Source organism: Emys orbicularis, chromosome 6, assembly GCF_028017835.1.
Source record: "Emys orbicularis isolate rEmyOrb1 chromosome 6, rEmyOrb1.hap1, whole genome shotgun sequence".
In the NCBI taxonomy this organism is placed as follows: Eukaryota; Metazoa; Chordata; order Testudines; family Emydidae; genus Emys; species Emys orbicularis.
Window position 1 is genome coordinate 124,567,608 of NC_088688.1, and position 24,607 is coordinate 124,592,214.

Genomic DNA, 24,607 nt, shown 5'->3' on the forward strand with positions numbered 1-24,607 from the left:
CCTCGGACAGATCACAAACTACCATTCCGTTTTACAGCCCACCAGCCCATGTCTGGACAACACAGAAATGCATAGCTACGGGCACTCACACAGCCTTCACTTCTTTTCCCCTAGTTCCAACCTGAAACCAGGCAGAAATTCCAAGATCACCTTATCCATCCATCACCCCCACCAATTAAGGCCTAGAGTAAGCCACGAAGAAGAAAAGTTTTCAAAAGAAAAATGATTCGTTAAGCAAACAGGCATGCAATTAGCACTTACACCCTGCTACAATTATACTCCCACTCCAAACGGTGTGTCAATGGGTGATACGTCCCCGGACAACAGAGTGAGCTACAGCCTTACTATCCTGGAACCTAACCATACCTTTTTCATGAATTTACCCCTTTTATAATTAACATGAAACTGCCCTTTCCCTGAATTCTAGTTCTACCACCGCCTTATGGGCTCTTTACAATCCACACTATTGAAGTTAACAGCTGCACCCCCGTCCCTCCCATGCTATCAATAGAGATCGCATTTTAACAAACAGTTCTCAAAAACACTCATTTAAAAACCCTGCAAAAACCAGCTACCACGACCAGCAGCTTGTAACAAAGCTAGACTAGCCCCTGTTCAGCAGTTAGTGTAATTAACCCTGGGTCATGTCCTTGCTAAGTCTTACTTTCCCATAACACTCTGTCTCCTATACTCTTGTATGCTTAGGCCCCAAACCTAACTTCTGCTTAGTACTTAACCTAAACCATCCTATGAGCTACCCTCTCTGTACCGAGCCACGTAGGACGCAAGTTTGTCACAGCCCCCCATTTACAGAGCTTTAGCTCAAACTATAGCAGTTCGTGCTTTTAGTGCTCAAGGGTCCCCAGTTCAATCCCCGGTGTCTCAGCCAAGATGGCCGCCATCCCCGATGCGTGGTTCTCAGCAGTCCAGGAGATCCCATGAACAACCCGTGGCCCTCTGTGTGTAGCCAGTTACACACACGTGTGTGGTACACTACCATTTCCTTACCCTTGTGTTCTCTTCTTTCCTGGCAGGCTCTAAGGCACTGACCCGTGAGGGGAAGGGCGATTCCTGCTTCCTGAAGAAGTCAAGGTGCTACAACCTGGGGGAAAGCTGCACGTCGAGACAAGCTACCAGGGAGAAGCACAGAAAGGAGAAGGAGCTGAAGCATGCCAAGAGCCTGAGAAAGAGGAGATCTTTCCTACAGACGGATTACACGTCGCAGGTTACCTTCCCGGTGGCTCCATCCCCCGCCCTGGAAAGCGCTGATCCTGCGTGCTGCTCTGAACGGGAGTCCCAGCTGCCCTCCATCTCTCTCACTCGCATGACATCCTCCTTGGACGACACCACCGGGGAACCCCCGCTGCTGGAAGCCAGGACCTTTGCCCAGCTAGAGCCTCGGAGCCAAGCCAAGAGTAAAAACCCTTCATCTGCCTTCATGGAAATGGAGCCTGACGCCACGGAAACCAACTCAGTAACCGCCTCGGTCATCCCTTCCGTTTCAGCCAGTCAGCTCCAGGGTGACCAGGAAGGGAAAGAAACTTCGGACCTAACCCCGTTGCCCAGCTGTGCGGAGAACAGCCTGGGGCCTCTTGGTTCTGCATGCGCGCGTGACAGTGGCTGCGTCAGTCCTGAAATATCCTTCCATTTGGGAGGCATCAGAAACCCAGAACAAGCAGGAGGCGCCTGGGACAGCCCCGGTGGCTGTGGTCGCCCATTTTCTGAAACCGAGGATGGCTGTATAACCCGCACGGTGCCGCAAGAGCCGCCGATGCCACAGAGTGCCGCGGAGGCTCTGGAAGCCCACCGTGAACTCGAGACTTCTGCACATCCGGGCGAAGGAGGGATACCTGCTAGTACGGAGCCAGTTCTTTCTCCATTGGGGTGCTACAGAGGCAAGCCATTGCCCCAGGCTGCAGCTTCAGACCTGGGTTCTCTATCCACTGCCGATAAAGGAGAAGCATGTGAACAGCTGGTGCCATCATCTCCCTTTGCAAGGGGAACAGCTGGTCCCACTAGCTGTGCAGTGAAGCCAGAGGCTGAAATGGTATCTGGAGAGAAAACCAACACGAACCTAAATGAAGAACCCTTAAAAAGAGTGGAAGATAAAAACCATTTGGGTTTCTCTAATGCCACGGAGCTGCTGTCAGACTTTAACGGAGCCTCGGGAATAATCACTCGCCTCTCCTGGCTTTCGTTTGGAACCAGGACAGACCAAGCAGTGCCCTGCCAGCAGGGGGGCATAGAAGATACTGACCAAGCGGTTGACCAAAGTCCCTGGACAGCAGAGCATTCCGACTCAGGTGCCCTAAGGAAGGAAACGCGTTTTTCCTCAGCTTCTCCGAAAGTGCATCCTCCTCCGGAGCTGCTTAGTGGCCAGCGCACAGAGGAGAGAGAACCCAGAGAAGATGCACTATATGTGGATGGTCGCCACGAACAGCCCCAGCCCACTCTGACACCTCTTCTCACGGAGGAGACCGCAGAGCAAAGAAAGGGCTGCCACTTCAACACATCACCGGGGCTATGTTCTCCTTCCCCCAAAGACACTGGTGGCGCCTCAGCACACAGAGAAGGAAACTTTGGTGCAGATCAATCGCTGCTTTGTGTGGCCCATGAAAAAGATGCCCCAGTGTCTACGAGCTGCAGCACAACTCGTCCTTTGGGCTTGACCAGTGTTAAGGGGACCCTCTTCCCCAAAGCTGGCACGGACAAGTGCAGCTGTCACTTGTCTTATGCCAGCTGCTTCCGGGGGCTAGACAATGACCTAGATTATGAGTATGTTGATTCTGCACACAGCACTTCCTCCAGGCCTTTAACAACCCCACCGGCTGCTGGGAGCTTGTCGTTTCTAGACCAGCCCCCTCCCAGGACCACGGACGAGAGTGTGAGTGAAAACGGCCCATGGCCAGAATCTCACCCGGAAGCGCTGGCTCAGTTGCAAGAGAGAGCAGGGAAGTCATCGGCTGACTTCTCTCCGTTCCTGGCAAATGTGGCAGAGCTCCAGGCCGTTGTGAGGCAGTTCTCAGGAAACCGAACGAAACACCCTCGAGACACATGCGCAGAACATTACTCTGAACACAAGCACGTGCTCTGCGCGGAGTCCCGCAAGCTGATGGCCAGCTGCCAGAAGGTCCTACAACCAGACAGGCCTTCTGAAGAGCTGCCCAGTGCATTGCAGGAGACCTTCCAGGACCTCATGCGACTGACGGCGCTGTGTTTCCAGTTCACAGCCTGTGGACTGTGCGGGAGACGCCACAAGGAGCTCACCGTCAATCTGAAGGACGTGGTTTGCACCTACCATCAGTTTGTCCGCGCTGCTCTCCAGACCGGGGGGAAGGACTGTCGCGATTTCAGTGCCACGCTGCTAGCACGTCAGGGCACAGCCCTCACAGCAGCAGTGTTCTGTCTAACCCAGCAGTTCAGGGCAGCGCCGGCGGTGTGAAGACAGCAGCTCCACGAGACAGACTCTTAAACTCGTGTACCGCTGACAGGAAAGTACCCAACAAACGTTTACTGTATAACCCATTAACCCAATAAAATATCTCCTGCAGAAAAGCAATGCGAGTCATTCAGCAGTCTGGCCGCACACCTCAAGGCAGGATCATGCACAAGACTCAGCCGAGTTTGGGTCAGCTGCCCTGTTTGCTCACTCGAGGACGTTCCAGTCCATCAGGGGATAATGTTGGGGGAGGTGAGTCCACAGCCCGCCCACCCGCTCTGTCTGTATAAAAAATAATGGTCTCGAACGCAGAGCGCAGTTTGTGGCTTTTTCCCCATGGCTCCAGTTTGGGGTGTGTTTCCTGGGTAGCGCGGCATGTCGTCCCATCTTACTCAGGGCCGGCTTTAGGCTGATTCTGCCGATTCCCCGGAATCGGGCCCCGCACCTAAGAGGGCCCCGCTCTCCCGGCCGGAGCGCCGCCCCGCTCCCCCGGCCGGAGCCCCACGGCCTCGCTCCCCCGGCCGGAGCGCCGGCCCGAGCCCCGCGGCCCCGCTTCCCCGGCCAGAGCGCCAACCCGAGCCCTGCAAGTCCGTGGCCCCGCAACCCCGGCTGGAGCGTGGCAATCCGAAGTGCCGCTGAAGACTAGGAGCGCCACCCAGTGAGTACAAGCCCCACGAATCAGGCCCCGCACTTGCTAAAGCCGGCCCTGATCTTACTTTACATTTCAGACATTGTAAACAGGCACTGAATGGAACATAGCGTCCGGCAGCAGGGTCAGCTCTGCATTCTCCACCCCAGAATCTCGGGGCAGCTGTCGGAGTTGCAATGGAAACTGATTTTGTAGAATCTGACTCCAGTACCTGCAGCGCTAAGTCGTTCCACTGCCAGTGGTTCCTCTGCAGCTTCCAGAGAACTTAACACCTGAAGGCAGCAGCAGCGTGGTATAACCACAAACCAGCTACCCCGACCAGTAGCTTATAACAAAGCTAGACTAGCCCCCGTTCAGCAGTTAGTATAACGTAGCAACTGCCTTGAAATCACTGAAGGCAGCAACGTACTAAGCAGAAGGCAGGACATGTTCCCGAAACTCCCCTCCCCTTCTCCCTGTAGCCACGCCCCCTGGGGCTAGGCGGGGGCAGAATGGGAGTGTGCCCACAGGGCATTAGGCACTGCGTCATCTGGACAAGCTCAGCGCAGGGTTAGACAACACTTAACACGGCTGTGGCCTCTGCTTACAAGGCTGCCTTCCATTAGACAACTCAGGCACTTACACATTCCAGCGAAAGCCTCTAACAGCAACCCCAACGTACAGATTCCACCCAGCAGCGACCTCCAGCAGGGCTGGAAGCTGAGCCATGAGACCACTTCAAAAAGCAAAGCCTCCCCCGCACCTGCAAACCCACCCAAGGGTGCAGGGGGTCATTTTGTGCGGTGGCACTGCTAGAATTTGGAGGGAGGGCCAGGAGGGAGAGTCCTGGGGGAATTCTGTACCAAAAAATTAAACATTCTGCACACAGTATTTGAAACGTCTGCAAAATTCTGCATATTTTATTTGCCAAAATAACACACTCAGACCAGTTTCAATTAGTTTGGTAATTTATTTCATAATAGGTGTCAGCAAGTATGTCTGTAACAATACGGACAATGAAAAAGATTCAGGAAATGTTTTTGACAAATAGGTGCCTTACTAGGCATATAAATACAGAACTGTATTTCTCACCGCCACCACCCGCTCCGAAGCAATGCAAAGGCTTGGGGGAGTTAGGGGTAACAGAGATGCTGAGGGAAGTAATTGCTGGGCAGGAGCCGCAGTGTGAACGTGGGGGGGGTTGTTGGGTGTGGGTGGGAGACGTAGGGAACAGGGTTTTTTGAGGGGTAGAGGGAGATTGTTAGGGACCTTCCTCCATGCAGACCCTGGATGCTCCCATTCAGTCAGGCACATCTGCCTGTCCCCATAGGCCCCCAACCCATGTGTCCTTCCACCCTCTCTAACACCTCCATGTCTCCCTGCACCCCCATTCCCATGTCCCCGTGCCCCCACGCCCCCACTCAGCTACCCCTTACCCCCATGTGTCCCCGTGCCCCCACACCCCCCACTCAGCTACCCCTTACCCCCATGTGCCCCCACTCAGCTACACCTTACCCCCATGTGTCCCTGTGTCCCTGTGCCCCCGTGCCCCCACTCAGCTACCCCTTACCCCCATGTGCCCCCACTCCGCTACCCCTTGCCCCCATGTGTCCCTGTGCCCCCATGCCCCCATGCCCCCACTCAGCTACCCCTTACCCCCATGTGCCCCCGCACCCCTACCCCATGTGTCCCTGTGCCCCCACACCCCCACTCAGCTACCCCTTACCCCATGTGCCCCCACTCAGCTACCCCTTACCCCCACGCCCCCCTGTGCCCCCACGCCCCCACTCAGCTACCCCTTACCCCCATGTGTCCCCGTGCCCCCGCGCCCCCACTCAGCTACCCCTTACCCCCATGTGTCCCCATGCCCCCGTGCCCCCACTCAGCTACCCCTTACCCCCATGTGTCCCCGCGCCCCCGCGCCCCCACTCAGCTACCCCTTACCCCCATGTGTCCCTGCACCTCTTACCCCATGTGTCCCTGCACCCCCACCTCCATGTGCCCCCGTGCCCCCAGCTACCCCTTACCCCCATGTGCCCCCGCACCCCTACCCCATGTGTCCCTGTGCCCACACACCCCCCACTCAGCTACCCCTTACCCCATGTGCCCCCGTGCCCCCACGCCCCCACACCCCCACTCAGCTACCCCTTACCCCATGTGCCCCCGTGCCCCCACACCCCCACTCAGCTACCCCTTACCCCATGTGCCCCCGTGCCCCCACACCCCCACTCAGCTACCCCTTACCCCCATGTGTCCCCACGCCCCCACTCAGCTACCTCTTACCCCATGTGCCCCCGCACCCCCACCTCCATGTGCCCCCGTGCCCCCACTCAGCTACCCCTTACCCCCATGTGCCCCCGCACCCCTACCCCATGTGTCCCTGTGCCCCCTTACCCCCACGCCCCCCTGTGCCCCCACGCCCCCACTCAGCTACCTCTTACCCCATGTGTCCCCGTGCCCCCACGCCCCCACTCAGCTACCCCTTACCCCATGTGTCCCCGTGCCCCCACTCAGCTACCCCTTACCCCATGTGTCCCTGCACCTCTTACCCCATGTGTCCCTGCACCCCCACCTCCATGTGTCCCTGTGCCCCCACGCCCCCACCCCCACTCCCACTCAGCTACCCCTTACCCCCATGTGTCCCTGTGCCCCCACTCAGCTACCCCTTACCCCCTACCCCCATGTGTCCCTGTGCCCCCACTCAGCTACCCCTTACCCCATGTGTCCCTGCACCCTCTCCCCTGTGTCCCCCTAGGGCCCCGCACCTCCACCTCCCCTCCCATTCAGCCCCTGCCCCAGTCTGTCCTCCCTCAATGTCCCTTATGAACCTGTCTGTGACACACACACCCCAGCAGACCCATATGCCCCACACTGTGTTTCCCCCTATATCCCCTGTCTCCTGACCTGGCCCCACAGGCAGGGTGCTACCTTCTCTTCCCTATCAGCAGATGGGGCTAGCCCTGAAGCAGCTGTTCTGTTCTAGTGCCACAGTGGCCCCTGGTGGGCAAAAGGCATAACTTCAGCAACTTTCCCTCAGAAGTTATTTGCTGCAGGGAAAAAGAAAATTCTTCTTGGCCCATGAATGCTGCGCATGCGCAGAATTCCCCCAGGAGTAAACATTGCAGCCAGCCACAGCACCTGCAGCTGTTTGTTATCTAGATCTTTAAATACTTTGAGCCCAACTCTCAGGTACATTAAGGCCCCATCCACATCTCCGGCCGCATAAAGGAGTCCTAGGATGTGGCTGTACAGCAGCTGTGGGTGTCATTTGCCGCTCACGTAGACATTCCTGCACTTTAGAAAATAGCAGAGAAAGGATGCCACTGGGTAGGTTTCAGAAGCGTGCCTGCCTGCCCATGAGTACTCATTTATGTGACCTGCACCGAAGCTCATGCTACAGCATCTTCACTTCCACTTTTAGCGAGCTAGGTAGAGTACAGCTAGTGCTGGTACATTGCTACAAGCTGCAAATCACACCCCCAGCTGCAGTGCACACAGCCCCCCACTGGAATGAGACTCAGGCCTTCTAAATCTAGTTTGGGTGTTCCCCCCCCACATTTAAATGGCGGGGGGGGGGGGAAGTGTGTTCAACAAAGGTAGGTGGCAACAGCACTGGATAAGCTAACGAACTTCCCTTTATGTGCACTTTATACTTAAAAATGTTTATGCTTCCTGTCTTCCTGGAATATATCCTGGCAGTATAACACACCACAGCTTACAGAAGGTGAATAGGTAAAGTGGGGCAACAGTATCGATTTAGGGCATCTTCCCTGCAAGAACTGTTTTCATCCTAGTGCTTGTTTCAAGAAAGCAGCCATCAGTGGTTCCTAGGGGGGTGGGGGGATCAAGAATAACTATTCTATTATAACATTCATTAGATAAGTATCAGAGGGGTAGCCCTGTTTGTCACTTTACAGATCGAGACTGAGTCCTGGGGCACCTTATAGACTAACAGACGTATTGGAGCATAAGCTTTCGTGGGTGAATACCCACTTCATGGGATGCATGTAGTGGAAATTTCCAAAGGCAGGTATAAATATGCAGGCAAGAATCAGGCTAGAGATAACGAGGTTAGTGCAATCAGGGAGGACGAGGCCCTCTTCTAGCAGTTGAGGTGTGAACACCAAGGGAGGAGGATATGGATAAATGGACACAAGTCAGATATTAGGAATAGCAATATACAAAAACCTGTAGGAGAACACTTCAAGCTCCCTGGACACAGAATAGCAGATTTAAAGGTAGCCATCCTGCAGCAAAAAACTTCAGGACCAGACTCCAAAGAAAAACTGCTGAGCTTCAGTTCATTTGCAAATTTGACACCATCAGCTCAGGATTAAACAAAGACTGTGAATGGCTAGCCAACTACAAAAGCAGTTTCTCCTCCCTTGGTGTTCACACCTCAACTGCTAGAAGAGGGCCTCATCCTCACTGATTGCACTAACCTCGTTATCTCTAGACTGATTCTTGCCTGCATATTTATACCTACCTCTGGAAATTTCCACCACATGCGTCTGACGAAGTGGGTATTCACCCACGAAAGCTTATGCTCCAATACGTCTGTTAGTCTATAAGGTGCCCCAGGACTCTGTCATTAATTAGATACTAAGTAGCAGAAATATGGGTACAGCATTACAAGAGAAACTTTACGAGATAAGAACGCTGTGTTTTACCTGTAAAAAGATCGTTCCAGTTAACTGCTACAGTGGTGTAGTTAACTACTTTAACCCCACATTGCTTACTTGTAATTAACAGGACTGTCAAAACCTTAAGGGATTTTTGTACATCTTCTCCCTGCCCCAAAGAGGAACTGGTAGTCCAGTGGTGCAGACAATTTCCAAAACACTAACAAAACACCGGCAAGAAGTGACAAGTTCCAGTTGGTCTGTATTTGAAGCCCAGGGCTGACCCTTGTTTTCCAGTAATACACCAATGAGGTAGAATGTATGAAACTGATGAGCTCCTTATGTCAGGTGAGCCACATTTCTCTACACAAGCTACGCTGATGCCGCTGGTTGAAATAACGAGGGAGGAGTTTGCTTCCTTTGGCCGTGCAGCCCATTAACATCACAGAATAAAGAGTCTTCTTGCGTGTTGCTAAGCAGATGCATTTTCCATCATAGAGCTGTTTCCTGGAGAACGTAGCCTTTTCCAGGAGGAACTCCAGCTTTTAACGCTTCTGGCCAGCTCTGGGTCTCATAGTAAGTTGATAAGGCATCAAAGACTGTCAAAAAGAGTGATCAAGATCAGTCTAAATACAGCAATCACTGGAAATCTGGGCTCGTTTGTCACTAGTTAGAACAAAGGCTGGAAGATTTGACAGCTGACAGCAGCCAGGCATCGATGCTATGGTTTAGAATCTGAAGGGCAGGCACCCTAGGAAACTCGATTGTGACCAGAGGTCACGTATCGGTAGCTAAAGATCAATGGCATTAGGAAATTCTACCTTCTAGCTGACAGCCATGTTGACCTCCTGACAAGCCACCACGGATCAACTACAGCTTCCCGGAAAAGCAGAACATACCAGGGCCTCTCCCCTAAGAACAGCTTCTCCAGTCACACTTCCGTGTTTCCTAACCCTGCTCTTCACGTTTTGTAACTTTAAGGTGGACACTTTCACGTTTATTAAACTTGGGCCAACTTTTCACACTTCGGTGCCTCAAGATAGCGGCGTGCTCCGGCGCGTTAGGAAAAACAATCAGGCCCCCTTCAGCAGGGGTCGACAGTGGCTGTTGTGAGCACAGCTTCCGGCACTCGTGTTTGAGAACCTTGGCATTAAGGCAAGCTGATGTGAGTGCTACTTCCTGTGCCTGCGTCTACCCCTCACTGATTAGACCATCGGAGAACTGAGTCTTCTGATGCATTCAACAAATACATGCAGACTCTAGCCACTTGCATGTAGTCCCCCCCACTACACACACACACACACACACACACACACACACACCTATCCTAGGCAGTATGTTGGATGCTCCTCTTTATTATCATCCTTTCCTCCTCACACCACACCTTCATTAAAACACATATGGACAGCACCAGGGGGTTCCCCAATATAGCAGCCTACAGAGATGCGCAAGGCAGCGCTGAACCCAGCCACTCGTCTGAGCAGCAGCAATTCACGTGTTTTGGTAAGAGGGGGAGAGGGATTTGGGGCTCAAGGGATAACGGTAACTTGTTTTCCCACTCCGCTGCAATTATTGCCCTCAGTCCTTAGACAATGTTCATGAGTCAGGGAGCCGTTCTCCAGCCTGAATACCGCACTGATGAGCAGCAGCCAGTATGTAGACGCAAACTGGCCCAGGTCTAACAGAGCTTGGCCTCGGACTAGTTCTTAGCAAATAGGTGTTTGCTTTGCCAAGCTAACAATCAGTGGCACTTCTGCTGGCAATGCCAATGTGAGTGGGCCCTGCCACTGAACTAGCTTTCCAGCAGAGTGAGGGGCCACGTACCCATATTAAGGCAGAGGGACGGGAAAGCTTCCACCCCTGCTATACCTGGGCAAAAGACAAACTGGTATCTAAGCCCCACCACACACTCAGCCATATCACCCCTTCTTTTGTTGTTCTAGTCCAATGAACTCTGGGGCCTGAACTTTCCTCCCCGTTCCCTGGCCCGGGATGGATACCATGGTGTAGAGCTCTGGCCTGTAGCTGCATTCTGGCAACCTGGCAATAACCAGCCTGGGAGCCATACCTTGATTGATTGCTAACGTCTCTGAATGGTAGTTCTTCACGTTGGCATTCTTCACCATGTACTCTGCAATGGGCAGCCGAGCGGTCTGCAAGGAGTGCTCCTGTGCCTTCTGCAAGGTCAGTTTCTGGAAGTCAAAGTAAGAGATCATGCACGCGCACGCACCCTGACCTTTTTCAGTCTGACGACCTTGTAGCACACACATTGCCCTTTGCTTAGGAGGGGCTAGGTGTGTGGGAGACAGGCCCATGCCCTCCATGGCTGGGGAAAGCCAATTAAGACAGACTGGAGCTGTCCCTGCTACATCCCTCCATTCCCCGTGGAAACTGCCACCCCAGAACAGACCGGGGCACCAGCTGTCTGCAGCGGGCAGGTCCGGAACAATGTGCCCCCCAGGGAAGTTCCTTCCCAGCCCCCAAGGGGCAGAGGTTAGCTCATCCCTGAAGCATGAACACTGATCTCCCTCCCAGAAGGTTGCGAGGGGGGCTGCCAGCCACACTTAGCAACAAGCAATGGGCAGGCCGCTGCCCAGAAGGCCATTCGGGACAATAAACTCCTGCCAGTTCCCAGCCCGTTTCTACCCTCCCTCCCCCCCCCCCCGGTGGAAGGTGAATGAGTGGAAACAGATGGACACTGGAGTCCAGACTCCTTTGATCGCTCTCCAGCTGAGGCTAGACCTGGGTTTGGCGTGGGGGACAAGTTCTGTTGCCTTGTCTGCGGCGCCTCGTGGGAATGGATTGAGTGGCTCTCGGTTTGGCTCCTTCCTCTCAGGGAAATCCCCTCAGCCAGTTCATTCCCTCCCTGAGGGCCAGTCGTGCGGGGGCTCAGGCAGGGTCCCAACCTGCCATCCCTCCTGCTCTAGGCCTGTACGAAGCCACGAGCGCAGACCGAGTCAGTCTGAGCAGCCACGGTCTGGGGAAATTCAGCTCTGTCTCCCTGGAATTGGCAGCCTCCTGGCGCTCCCAGAGCCTCCCAGACAGGAAAGGAAGGAGGCGGTAGGCCAGAAGCGATGCTTGTCGGCAGCGGAGGAATGGACGGCGCGGACGTCTGCACCAGCTACTGAGGGTGTATTTTCCACTGACACCACATGATCCGCGGGGATCCATCCTTGTTCCTGGATTCCCAGATAGCAGCAGTAACTGGCAGTTCCTGTCACTATCTACCACAGGCCAGGACCCTGCAGACATTCCTCCCAAGCATGGCTCCTGCATCCAGGTGTTTGTTGCCTCCAGGCTAGACTGCTGCATGCACTCTACACAGGGCTAGGCCTTCAAAAATAGTTCAGTCCCTAATGCCCACTGCCTTCAATGGGAGTTAGGTGCCTACATACTCTGAGGGCGTGGGCCTCACGGATGATCTTTAAATTGTGATTGGTCTGGGCCTGGCTTATTCAAGAGCTTGCCCATCGCCTACACCCCGCACATCTGTCACCCAGACCCTGGCCCAAGAGTGCCCCTCAGCTGGGAGACACATGCTGTCAGAACCTGGGTTTAGTGCCTCCAGGACAGAGGCAATGGGGAGCGTCCTCTACCTATGGACTCCACGCCCCTTGGAAGGCGACACATCTAAATCTCCAGGCAAAAAGCGAGACATTTATTCGCGTTTGGTGCCAGATGCTATGGAACTTACAACATCACACGCTTGAAACACTTTAACGCTGCGAGCCAACGGCTTTCTAAACCACTGACTTATCTGGCCTCTGGTAATTTGTGTCGCCAAAGGTGTCTGACGGTGGGACGTGTACAGCCCCAAACCTACAGAGGGATGGAGCCGTTCCCCACTGGGACTCTTTGTGGTGCAGGGTCCGTGCTAGCGCATCCAACTCAGGAGGGAGCCTCAGCGATTAGGAGAGATGGCAGGGCTGGAAGTCACCAAACTTATATTCACTATATAGTTTTGGGACCATACATTAGGAATAGTTTGCTAGTGAAGAGGAGAAAACATGCATCATATCCTGCCGGGGGCTCCACTAGTGCTGGCTGAAGGTGCCATGGGATTTTGTAAGTGTTTGGTGCAGCTTCCACTGAGCACGCACCTTCTGAATGCTTTCATCCACGAGCCCGCCGAGGACGTACACTCTGTGGGGGTCAATATCCTGCAGAGCTAGAAAGGAAACAGGGGGCTAGTTAAACAGAACACTAGGCAGGTTAGCAGTAGCCGATCTACTGCAGAGGAATGATTGGCTCAAACTGTTCTCTCTGCACAAGCTGGGTCCCGTGTGCTCCAGGAAGCTGGGGCCGTGGAGTGTGCTGCAGAAGCCACCCTGTGCCCCAGAATTGTGTGCCGTACCTTAAGCTTGTACTGGAGGATGGGGTCTAACCCTAATGGTTACAAAGGAAACCGTCAAAACATGAACATATGCCTGAGTCTGTAGAGAGCCTGAAACAACCGCTCAGAGGTGGGCTGAAAATGGAGAAATCTGAAGACGCAAATTACAATGGCAACACTTGTTAACTCTTTCACTGCTGATCACTTTGACTTGCAACTTGTGTGCTTACCCTACAATCCCAGAGAGCCAGGCCTCGCCACATGCCAAAGGCCCCAACTGAATCTACCAAAGTTTCCCCCACCCACCCTTCAACAGCTTCCATAGACCCGATACACATTTCCACTACGAAATTCTGCATCAGGCGGTCAGTTAAAAATAGAGGAGCAGCAGATAATACATTCAGTAGCAAGCCACAAAGGGGATGCTGCAGTGACTGTTTTATTTTCATGTTTAATTCAGTAAAACCCTCTCTTTTTTAAGATAGATCTGAAACAGCCACCGAATTTCCAGCCTGCTGTTCTGGAGTACTGCAAAGTGCAGGGTTCTAACCACACAGCACATGGGTCAAGACATTCAAAGGTATTTAAACGCCTAACTCCCATTGATATTAATGGGAGTTAGGCATCCAAATACCTTCAAGGATCTGGGGCTAAACCTTCATTCATTGCTGGGACATCTTGAGCATTGATTAGTGTAGCTCAGATCCAGATGGAGATCCCAGCTACACCAGTTAGGAACTGATCTGTCTGAAGTAGTTTTAAACATGGTTTAAGAAAAGCGTTCCAACCAAACCAATCTTGGGTCAATTTTATTTTTTTTAAATAAACTCTAGATTGTAACAACATGAGTGCTCTCCTGCCGCAGCTCCCCCAAACAAGCAAAGGACTCACCATTCTCCGAGTCAGGAGTGAGGTAGACAATTGTCTCCAAAGGAAATAGGTCAAGGTAACTTTCTGGAGTGGTATCCATCTGAAAAAATGCAAAGGGAGAACACACATGTGAAATAGACAAGAAGTGTCTTCAGCTAGAGTCCAATACCCTTCTGTAGCAGGATGGACAACCACTCCTGCCCTGAAGGGCTTGAAAGCAGCTCTGAAGAGAGCTGCAGCTCTGAGACCTGGGTGATTGGGGAAGTAGCCACAGCTGGGCCATGCCCCAATCAGGTCCTAGCTGGCCTGTATAAAAAGGCTGGGAGCCAGAGGCCCATGGTAGTCTCTCTCTGCATTCAGAGAGAGAAGGGCCTGGCTGCAGGGAGCTAGAGACAGGGTACCTGAGTGGAGCAGGGCTGGGGAAAGGCTGAGGAGCTGGGGAGCACCAGCCTGGAAAGCCCCAGGCTGCGGCCTAGCATTGAGCTAAAAGGTAGTGGGAGTTGCAGAGGGCAGCCCAGGGGTAGGCCAAGGCAGCAGGTCCAAACCCAATCTTGCCAGTGATGAGTAGGCTGATACTGCAGTCTGCCCCAGGGCATGGGGCTAGATGATGACTGGCAGTAGCCTTATACTGAGGTGAGGTGGGAATAGTGGGTGGGGGTTCCCTGGGGAGAGGAGACCCTAAGGCTGAGGGGTTACTGCCAGGGGCAGCACCCCAGGTAAAAGGGCACCAGGGTCCAGGGAGGGACATGGGGGCCAGAGGACATGCGGATCACCGGCCTGCAGAGGGCGCTCCGGAGCTGGAACTAGCTAATTCCTGCAAGTCACCAGCAGCAGGCGCCGCCGCAGGGGTGAGTCCACTCCTCTACACCTTCTCAGACATAAAGCATATCCGAATTGGTAAGGCCTCTGGGTCATTCAGACCCACAAGGGTAAGGTATTTTTCAGAAGAAACTAACACACATTCCACATCTATAAATACCACTAGTAATTTTCAAGTTTTGTTAAATTCTTTCCTGAGCAAAATTAGCAGATGTACTGAGGGAAAGAGATTAGCAGTAATCCTAACAAACTAACTTCACTGCCTCTGTTGAGAATTAGAATATCGTCCATGATTAGTTATTGCAAAGTCATGCATTTCCCCCTGTAACTGCCCAGTTCGTGAAGTTTATTGGAGGGAATAGAGCTCAGTTGTATCCAGGGGTCAGGTCTCCATGGTGCCAAGTGCTGTACACACACAAGACAAAAAGATGGGCCCTGCCCCAAAAACCTTAGTGGGCTTGATTCATTCCTCAGTTGCTCTGGCTTTTTCCCATGGAGACACTGACTGAGGGATCTGAGTTTTATTCCCACAGACCGGCTGTGTGACCACTTGTAGGGCAAGCCATGTAGGCTAAAATTTCTCCTCAACTGCTCCTCTGCAATTCCACCGATGGCAACGGAGTTTCCCAGGTGCCACTATCTGAAGACAGGGTTACACAGATTTAGCTAAGGTCATAGTTTGGCCTACAAAGCCTTAACTACGTCTGACCTTGGGCGCAGAGGAAAGAACCCAGCTTGACTCGGACATTCTAGGCTGAGGTTGCAGGGCTGGCTGTTAGAAAAGCCTCTTTTTATTTGTGAGCTGGACAAGTCTGATGTGAAGTCCAAGATCCAACAATCATGGAACACCCCTCTTCCTGCAGGCCATATTCCAAGTATAATCACACATGAAGCCAAACCTCAGTTAGCAATGAAAACGGAACATGTGAATTCATAGAATCATAGAATATCAGGGTTGGAAGGGACCTCAGGAGGTCATCTAGTCCAACCCCCTGCTCAAAGCAGGACCAATCCCCAGACAGATTTTTTTTTTTTTTTGCCCCAGATCCCTAAATAGCCCCCTCAAGGATTGAACTCACAAACCACTGAGCTATCCCTCCCCCTACATGACCCTTCCTAAGGTTCCCTCCAGCAACTAGTTCTGGCATGGTGGAACCCACAACAAGGCAATGATCAATTCCCCTTCAATAGCCATTCCCACCTCCCTAAGGCTTCTGTCTTAGTGGTGGTAATGGGTAGGAGAATGGATAATTGGGACTTCTGCATAGATAGACGGTTGATTAACTCTGAGCCCTCCCAGACTACTCAGTCCATCGGGGTCAAGTTTCCTCCCCAGACTCACTCAGGAAGGTGGGGCTACTCCCCCAGCCCTGGCAGGAGAGGGAACAGGGCAACTCCCTTGGCCCAGTGGAGGGAAAGGGGAGGGGTCATGCCCGGAGCAGGGAGGGAGTCTGCGCTGCTCAGCAGGCCCAACCAGGGGCTGGGCTGGTGTCGGGGGCACAGGCTGAGGCTGGCCCCAGGACGAAGCGGTTCGGAGGGTGGCACGGGCAGGGCTGATCCATACCTGGTGAGCTGGGGACCGAGGGTGTTGAAGAGTCAGAGCAGGTGGCAACAGGAGCTGGTTGTTCGTGCCGCACCTGGCAGGGTGGGCGGGATAGCGGGGAACGGAGATGCTCAGTCTCTCCGGGCCAGGTAGAGACCCGGCTGCTCTGCGGCCCGGCCGGGCCTGCTCCTTAGGCTTTGGCGGCCGGGAGGCTGCTGCCGCCACAGCCCAGAGACAAGATGGATATTGCGGGCCTCAACCTCAGTCAGTGTCGCCCCGCGGCCAGGCCGGGGGAGCCCCACACCCCGAGCCACTCCTGTCCCCTACTCACCCGAGCCTGCATCACGTCTCCTCTAGTCCCGTCCCAGGCACCCCCCGCTGATTGACACAGTGGGTCAGACCCAGAGTCCAGCTCACCCAGTATCTTGTCTCTACCAGGGGCCAGCACCAGATGCATCAAAGGAAGGTGCAAATACTACACATCTGCCCAAAAACCAGTGTCCCGCCAATGCAGCAGGGGCTGTCTTTTTGTTCGGTGTTCACACAGCACCAACCACAATGGGGCCCTGGACCACGGCTGGGGCTGCTTGGAACGTCAGCAATGCAAATAATAATAATAATTTCCATGTCATCTGCAGCAGCTCTACACCCAGTTTATGATCCCACTGAGTGTAATTCACTCTTGTTCCAGTGGCTTGGAATAAGACACTTGTCTCGAAGTTCAAACGAAGATGCACAGCTGCTGTGCTCATATGAGGGGCATACGAAAAGGTACAACGAAGAAGGGAAAGATCCTAGCTTGTTACTGCGTTTTAAAAACAGTCTTTTCGATTATATTGATAGGAGTCACAGGAGCAACATGTTTTGCTGTGTACAAGGGGGCAGTAGCCACTGTCTTGTGGAATTCACTCACGTCAGTTACTTACGAGGTAATTGGAAAACCCATCGTTCATTCGGAAGCACTCTTCAGAAATAGGACTGCCGGCCACAAATCCAGTAAGGCAAATCCAAAACGGCTTTCCAGCTTTCTTGTTGGAACCATACAGCCTCCTTATCTGAGCGGCAAGGCGACTTATTTCCTTCCAAGAGAGAACGAACATCTGCACACAAGTGGCCCAGATGGGTACGGGCTCAGAGCTAAGGGCACCACTTACTCCCACCTCAGGCCCAGCTTGGAGATCTCCCATCACAGCACGGGTCTGGCCCAGCCCAGCTTAGCGTGCAGAAGCTGAGGAGGTGGCCGAGCTCATGGACTAGCAGGTGTTTTAAACATAGGCGCCAACTTTCCCGGGCGCCGGTGGGGGCTTGCGCCCCCCCGGGCCCCGCCCCGACTCCACCCTTTCCCTGCCCCGCCCCCATTCCAACCCCTTCCCCAAAGTCCCCGTCCCAACTCCGCCCCCTCCCTGCCCCTATTGGACCCCCTTCCCCAAATCCCCGCCCCTTCCCTGAGCCCGCCGTGTTCCCCCTCCTTCCCTGCTGCGCGGGAGGGGGGAAAAATCAGGCACGCAGCGCGCTCAGGGGAGGAGGAGGCGGCGGAGCAGAGGTGAGCTGGGTGGGGGGGCATGGAGCTGCCGGTGGGTGCAGAGCACCCACCAATTTTTCCCCGTGGATGCTCCAGCCCCGGAGCACCCACGGAGTCGGCGCCTATGGTTTTAAAGGCCATTTTTCATGAGGGATGGTGGAGATTTAGGCTGGACAGGGAGAGTGGGGTAACCAAGGCTCTGTTCTGCCCTTGGCCTTTGGGTTCCCAGCCTGTGCGCTGCGTCTCTGAGAGAGAGCGTGCCAAGGGCAGGGGCACACTGCCTAGGTACAAAGCAGGCCGAGGACAGAAGGGCCAATCAGATACTTCCAGGGACCAATACATGCAGCTAGCAGAGCAGCTCTCTTGGGAAGCAGAGCTCTATGCCTAGTGGGTGGGGGCTGGGATTTTCCCCATGTAAAAGCCTTTGTTTTTTTTACAGTAACCCCTGACAGTCCAGCTCTGGGATAAAGCTTTGCAGAGCAACCCTGCTTGCTGAGAGAGATTGTTGACCAACCAGCCACCCCTTCCCCCAGCTCCCATCCCCCATACAATCTAGCTCTGAGCTCATTGGTTATTTAAAAGGAAACACCCTGGTTGTGCAGCAGACAAGCTTCAGTAGTGGAAACAAAAAAGAATCACCTGTCAAAAATGGATACATATAAATGAATTGTTCTTACCAGCCAGGCCCCAATCCCGCAAGGGGACCCGCTGGCTCGGCCCTGTGCAATGGGACCCACTGGCGCGGGGTCTCTGCTAAATACCTCCCACCGACCTAAGGGAGGTGCCTATGCTGGCAGACCTCATTGTAAGATTCCTCCCCAAGAGGCTCATGAGCACTAGGGACAGTTCGCGGTTGCAGCGCATACCTTCTTCGTCATGTGTCTGGTCATACTCAGATCTATACATAGCCAGGGGGCTGCCTCTTTGGCCGCCAGAAGCCGCTCCTTGGTGATCGCTTTTAAAACCCGTTTGCTGTGCTGGTGAGCCGCACCTGGAACGCAGAGCAGAGAGCGAGAGAGAGATGGGACGGGAAGTGTTAGGGGGAGTCAGGGGGAGGGGAAGGGAGGGAATTCAATCATTGAAATAATGCAAGCACCTGTAACATTGCCTTAAATCCTGGGCCCTAGTATTCTTGTTGGGGTCCTCAGAGGCGGACTGGCAGAGGAGCTTTTTTCCCATTTCCCTGCTTGGGTTCCCCACCCCCTCACTCCCCCAGTGGCCCCTCCCCCACAGAGCTATGTTGGTATGGGGGTGGGAGAGTCTCCGTTCCTCACATCCCCTGGTGAGGTACTTGCCGTAGAAAGAGGGACATATTAATGCTGTTGCACAAGGCACTGGCCAGACCTCTTGCGTAACACTGAATTCCGCTCACCCGTGCTCCAGGGAGACCAATTCAGCCTGGAAGAGGTGGAGAGAAGGGCTGCTAGGGTGATCCGGGGACGAGAGGAGGCTCCCAGAGCTTGGTTTGCTCCGCCCAGTGAAAGGAAAGCTGGGAGGGGATCCGATTGCTCTCTATAAACACACCGGGGGCAAACACCAGGGAGGGAGAAGAGCTACTGAAGCCAAAGGACAAGGCTGGCACATGAGCTAATGGGGATAAACTGGTCAGGAGTAAATTCAGGCTGGAAATGAGAAGAAGGTTTCTAGCCACCAGTGGGGCGAGGGTCTGGAACAACCTCCCAGCAGGAGCCATGGGGGCAGACAACCTGACTGCTTTCAAAATGGGCCTTGACAAGTCCATGAACAAGATTATCCAGTGGGGTTGCCTGGGAGAGCAGGGGACTGGACTCTCTGACCCAGAAGGGCCCTTGCAGTCCTGTGCTCCTTGGGTTCTCAGGGCTGAGCCCCGTGCCATGGAAAGAGAAGAGAAGGTTGGTCTGGCAGGCAGCTGCCTCGCCACGTGATCTCCTCCCACTGAGGGCCACAGCAGGAGCAGAAGAGGGCTGCAGTTACACAGAGGATCCAGGGATATGCAGCTTTCCTTATCCCCACTGCTTCTCACGTCTGTTCCACACCCTGAACTACTGTGACCCCCCCCCACAAAAAGGGGAGCGGTCTTTCCAGGCTGGGAAATGCTGCCTTAAAGAAACACAAAGGGGATGGTTTGTTGATTTCAATATGGACATGCTCGGTCTTAGATCTCAGGGCTTGAAACAGATTTATATCAATGGCTGGTAAATTGTCACTCCAATTTCTTGGTGGCCTCCACACTAAATGATTGTTAAGTTTCAGCTTTTCCACGAGGAGCTGCTGGCCTCAGAGAGGATTCTTGCTGCAGTCACTGCATGGAAAGACGCCTCTGAAGAAGGGCCACATACAGATTACTCCCGAGGAGAAATTTCTCAGATGGGAAAGGCGTGTCCCATTCCTAGACACTTGTACCTGAAGATGTTATCCTGCACTCACTTAAACGTGTGAGTCACTTCACGCAGATAAGGATTCCCACTGAAGTACGTGGGAACGCAGCAACATGAAGAACCCGCCTGCACAACATGAAGAATGTGTGCGCATAAGTCTTTGTAGGCCTTAAGCGGCAGGACGTTTCATTTTGGCGGTGATCAAAACAACTCCAGGTAAAATTTACGTTTTAATAAAGCACAGGCCTCAAAAAAAATCAAACAGGCTAATGTTCTAGGAGCTCATATAAGATGGGTTTGAAAAAAGGCAATATCATTGTCTTGTGTAGATTGCTCACTATTGTATCGTTGGATTTAGTTCTATATTACAAGGGGGTTGGGCTCTTTATGAATGTGCTGAACTCCAGAGGTATTTCTGGACACGATGTTTGGCGGCTGCTTATTTTGAAGCAGTCTTAAAAATGGATTCCCCGCCCCATGTGTTAAAAGCCTGATACAGTGTTGTCAATAAGCAGCAGAATCTTGGAGGAGAACTCCCTCTGAGCATCCATGGGAGTGTCCTCACCACAGGGTTAACTCAAGCCTCATCCACACACACACATCTGTGAGCGGGGTGGGGCTTTCATTTGCAATGGCCAGCAGGACCAGAGGGATAGGCAACAGGTCAAGTTAACAGTCACTCTGTGCAGCTCCAATGTTATTCTGCAGTGTTGCCGCTTTCACTAGAGCTAGGCTAACTGGAGAGGACTGAACTGAAGTGTAGATCGTTTGACTTAACTCCACGGTAAAAATAAAACATTGCCCTGGTCTACACTTGAAATTTAGGTTGACATAGCTACATCCCTCAGGGGTGTGAAAAATCCACACCCCTGAGCGACCTCACCCTCGATGTAGATGCAGCTAGGTGTGTCCTTGGGACGGTGGTGTTCCTACAGTGGTGGAAAAACCCCTTCCATCGGCGTATGCCGCATCTATACTACGATACTACAGTGCTGTTGCTATGCCCCATAGTCCCCGTAGTGTAGACTAGGCCACAGGCTAAGAGTCAGTCATTAAAACACATAGCCAGATTCACAGGTGCTGTAAGATTAGCTGGTGTACACCAGCTGAAGAGCTAACCCCATAGTTTTCAGATTGCTTGTACCTTTATCTTCAGCATGTTTAGCTTTTCTCCTCTCTTTTTCCTGTTTTCTCTTCTTCTTCTTTGCTGTAACTATTTTCTCCCAATGCCTCTGTTTCCTCAAAACATTCCTCTTAACACAAAAGAGAACAAAAGGATCTGAGAAGCTCATAAAGATGCAAAAGATTTAAAGTGCCGACCTCACCAGTTTTTCTAAAACCCAGACCTACGTTTGAGTCCACTTTCGGAAAAGGATGCCAAGTTTTTGGCTGCAGCTTTGTACACCCATAGCCCTGAACGTGTGCACACACGCTGAGCAGATCCCTACCTACCCAATTTGTGTGCACAAATTTAGTTTTTGCTTGTGCAAAATCATGGGGGCAAATCGATAGGCCGGACTGACACGCCATTAAACGTTTGGGCCTAAACAACAAAATTTAGTGGTGGATTTAAAAAAAAAATTGTTTTGAAAAGCATTTTTGTCTTTTAAACTACTCCAATAACAGTCAAGGAAACAAAGCCATAAATCAAGTCTATTTCTCTTGATAAGAGCCCTTTCCAGCTAAACTTACTTGACTTCCAGGCTGCAAGATGAAGCCTCTACCAATATTTTCTTTGCTCCTGAATGACAGTTTTTGTTTACATCTAGCTCTGTCATGCATTTACCAAAGGAACACTGTCAAAATAAACACCATACAGCTAAGAAACCACCTTCCTTACCTGAGTCACTAATGGCTCAGATCATTAGAACAGAGCTTTGAAAGATCCACTAGGCTTTCCCCCCTCCCACATTTGCGCTATTTCTCCCCTACTTTGTATATGTCTCTCAGCCTGGATGATGCAAACAGACTGGTCAGTTTCACGGCCTGGGCACCAGTATGTAGCAGGATGCGGCTGTGTTTGGGTTCCCAGTTCCACTAGCAGGAAATGTTTACATGGGTTTGTTAAACAAAACATGGGTTGTTAAAGAATATAATTTCTAGTTTTAGTCGTTACTTTTAATAGATCCAGCATCTAGCTGACCTTGTGTGTAATGCTGTTAGGCCCTGATCCTGCCATGGATCTGTACAGGCAGTGCTGTGTGCCCATACTGGCCCACTGGCAGGATCGGGGCCTTACCTTATACTGTACGTACCGAGTACCACTTCTCGCTCCCCACAGGAAGGTCCTTTGGGCTGTCACAGCCTGTGTCAATCTGCAGGAGCCGGAAGCTTTCACAGATGCTTTCCCTGTCCCCTCCATCATCCTGCCAGGCGACCTCGCATTCCCATTGTCGATCTGCTACCCCCACAGGGTCACTCTCCTCTGTGTCATGCTCTGCATGTTTCATCGTTGCCCTGTGCTCCAGCACGGTGCGGAGTGGTGGCACTGCACAGAAAGGGAAGGTGATCAGAATCCAATGGAGACTTTGCACGTTTAATTCAACAGACCAGATTGACCCTTCCTAGGTGCAACTCACGCCTGCTTGGCTCACGGCGCCTGGCAGTGGGAGGAGGAGGCGGAGAAAATCAAGCGCCATTTCCACTGCTGCCCTTCTCCAGGGCTTCTACTGGGGGAAAGCAGCTTTGGTCTGACCCCCAGGAGCCTGCCAGGGAAGGCTGCAACAGGGTATGGGGCTGCAGTCTATTCAGGCTGCACCAGCTTTTAAAGGCTCCTCCAGAAAAGGGGAGGTTCTAGGAACCTTGAGCCACCAGGGGATTCCCTGGCCCAGTGTACACAGACCCTGGAGCAAATCTGGCCCCATACATCTTTAAACCCTGCTAGCTGAAAGTGTAGGCAGTGGCATAAGTAGCCATCGAGCAGGGAAGAAAGCAAGAAGAGGTTTTGTACACTTCATGATTAATGAGCCTACAGGGTCACTAACAATGTGTGACACTCCCAAGGGACAGAGTCAGATGCAGACAGGCTGCAGCCGGATGGGATTATTAGAACAGGTGTGTGGCACTGGGACATTTCTCTTTGGAGAGGACGTAAGTAAGTAGGGCAGCAGATTGCAACTGACTAGCCGGTACAAATATAGCATCCCATAATCCAGAGGAACAAACTCATGACACACACAACCCTGCTCAGCTACATCTTCATTTTCCACATTTTTATAATAAAGCAGAAAAAAAATATTAAAAATAAAGTTCTGACTTTTTTTTACCCCAAAGCTGTGCAAACTTTTTCAAAACTGAACTGATCCTTCTTTGGAAGGGTGATGGTACTTGATCATTCTGTAGTGCTTAGGTATACCTTATCCCTTTCGGGCAGGACTGGGACAGAAATAAAAGTGAAGATGGCTTAATTGTATTTGTCTCTATTTGGCAAAAGAACTCCAAACACTCCATGCTACAAACTGCACCTGCAAAAGAGCTCGGTATATCTCAAAAGATTTTCTTTTTCACCAACAGAAGTTAGTCCAATAAAAGATATTAACTCACCCACCTTATCTCTCTAATATCCTGGGACCAACATGGCTACAACTACACTCCAAACTACAAATAGCACACACTCTGTACGCCAAAAAGGAAAAAAAAACCACCAACCCATATTGCTGTTACCCCATCCACCCTTCCCTGTCCCCTTGGTTCAACCATCTATTGCTATCCTGAAACTAAGCTTTTGAAGGCAAGCATTATCTTTTATTGTATGTCTATTCAGTGCCTAGCACTGTGATCTGGGTGTGACCTCTAGGCACTGCTGTAATAATAATGCCTGCTGAACATAGACAAGCCCATGAAATTCCCAGCATTCCCTTCTCTATTACATATAATGGTCAGATTTTGCAGGCGCAGCTAAACTGGTTTAAATCCAGAGTAACACCACCACAGCCAAAGGAGTAAGGGAGTTACTGGAGATTTACACTGGTGCAGGAAATCAGAATTGGGCCCCATGACTTTAAAATAAAAATACCCATCTGGCCTTCAGCAATTCAGTAGTTACAGTAACAGGCCATGCAGAGGCAGAGACACCATTTCATACTATTTCATTCTTTAAAGTCTGAATGTTTGCTACTCACCGGCCACACTTGGTCCCCTAGTGACAATACCCAGCGCTCAGGACACAGCCACGCTGTAACAGCACCTGCACCTTTAAGAGGCTTGCAGGCACCAAACTTCCTGTGTGATGGCTAGACATAGTCATGTGGCTCACCCTCAAGGTCACTTTCTCTGCTAAGCCAACTGCATTCTGGGAGTTGTAGTCCTAATACTCTGAATAGCTAAGAGAACAAGCACCTTGGACATCTAACATTGCTGGTTTTAAGCCATGTGAAAGAAGACAGAAAGAGCTGCTCTTGCTCCTCTCTGGCTTCTTCTTAACCTGAAAGCAAACCTTTCTCCCCTTTATTAATGTTCTAAACCCGCTTTTCCT

The 24,607-nt window shown here is 52.3% G+C and overlaps 2 protein-coding genes across 2 annotated transcripts in view; one reads left to right on the top strand and one right to left on the bottom strand.

The window, feature by feature from the left end:
• The window catches only part of FRMPD1 (FERM and PDZ domain containing 1), a 36,799-nt gene extending 33,357 nt beyond the window's left edge, over window positions 1–3,442 (top strand). The window contains exon 15 of the mRNA XM_065406863.1: window positions 1,035–3,442. Within this exon, the coding sequence (XP_065262935.1) occupies window positions 1,035–3,442 (2,408 nt within the window). The remainder of the gene's footprint in view (window positions 1–1,034) is intronic.
• Window positions 3,443–8,802: 5,360 nt separating this feature from the next.
• TRMT10B (tRNA methyltransferase 10B) lies at window positions 8,803–24,354 on the bottom strand. The gene is made up of 9 exons (XM_065406704.1): window positions 24,255–24,354; window positions 22,389–22,621; window positions 21,278–21,386; window positions 18,643–18,767; window positions 17,181–17,333; window positions 13,914–13,992; window positions 12,790–12,857; window positions 10,758–10,881; window positions 8,803–9,288 (listed from the first exon to the last, which is right to left on the bottom strand). Exons 2-9 carry the CDS (start codon window positions 22,581–22,583, stop codon window positions 9,182–9,184), a joined length of 960 nt encoding a protein of 319 aa, XP_065262776.1. The 5' UTR covers window positions 22,584–22,621; window positions 24,255–24,354; the 3' UTR covers window positions 8,803–9,181.
• Window positions 24,355–24,607: the final 253 nt, after the last annotated feature.

Coding starts and splice junctions, on each gene's coding strand:
- TRMT10B (XM_065406704.1), bottom strand. CDS start 22,583: ATGAAACATGCAGAGCATGACACAGAGGAGAGTGACCCTGTGGGGGTA. Junction 18,768..21,277: donor TAAACATGCTGAAGATAAAG/GTACAAGCAATC, acceptor TCTGCGTTCCAG/GTGCGGCTCACCAGCACAGC. Junction 13,993..17,180: donor ATGGGTTTTCCAATTACCTC/GTAAGTAACTGA, acceptor GCATTTTTTCAG/ATGGATACCACTCCAGAAAG.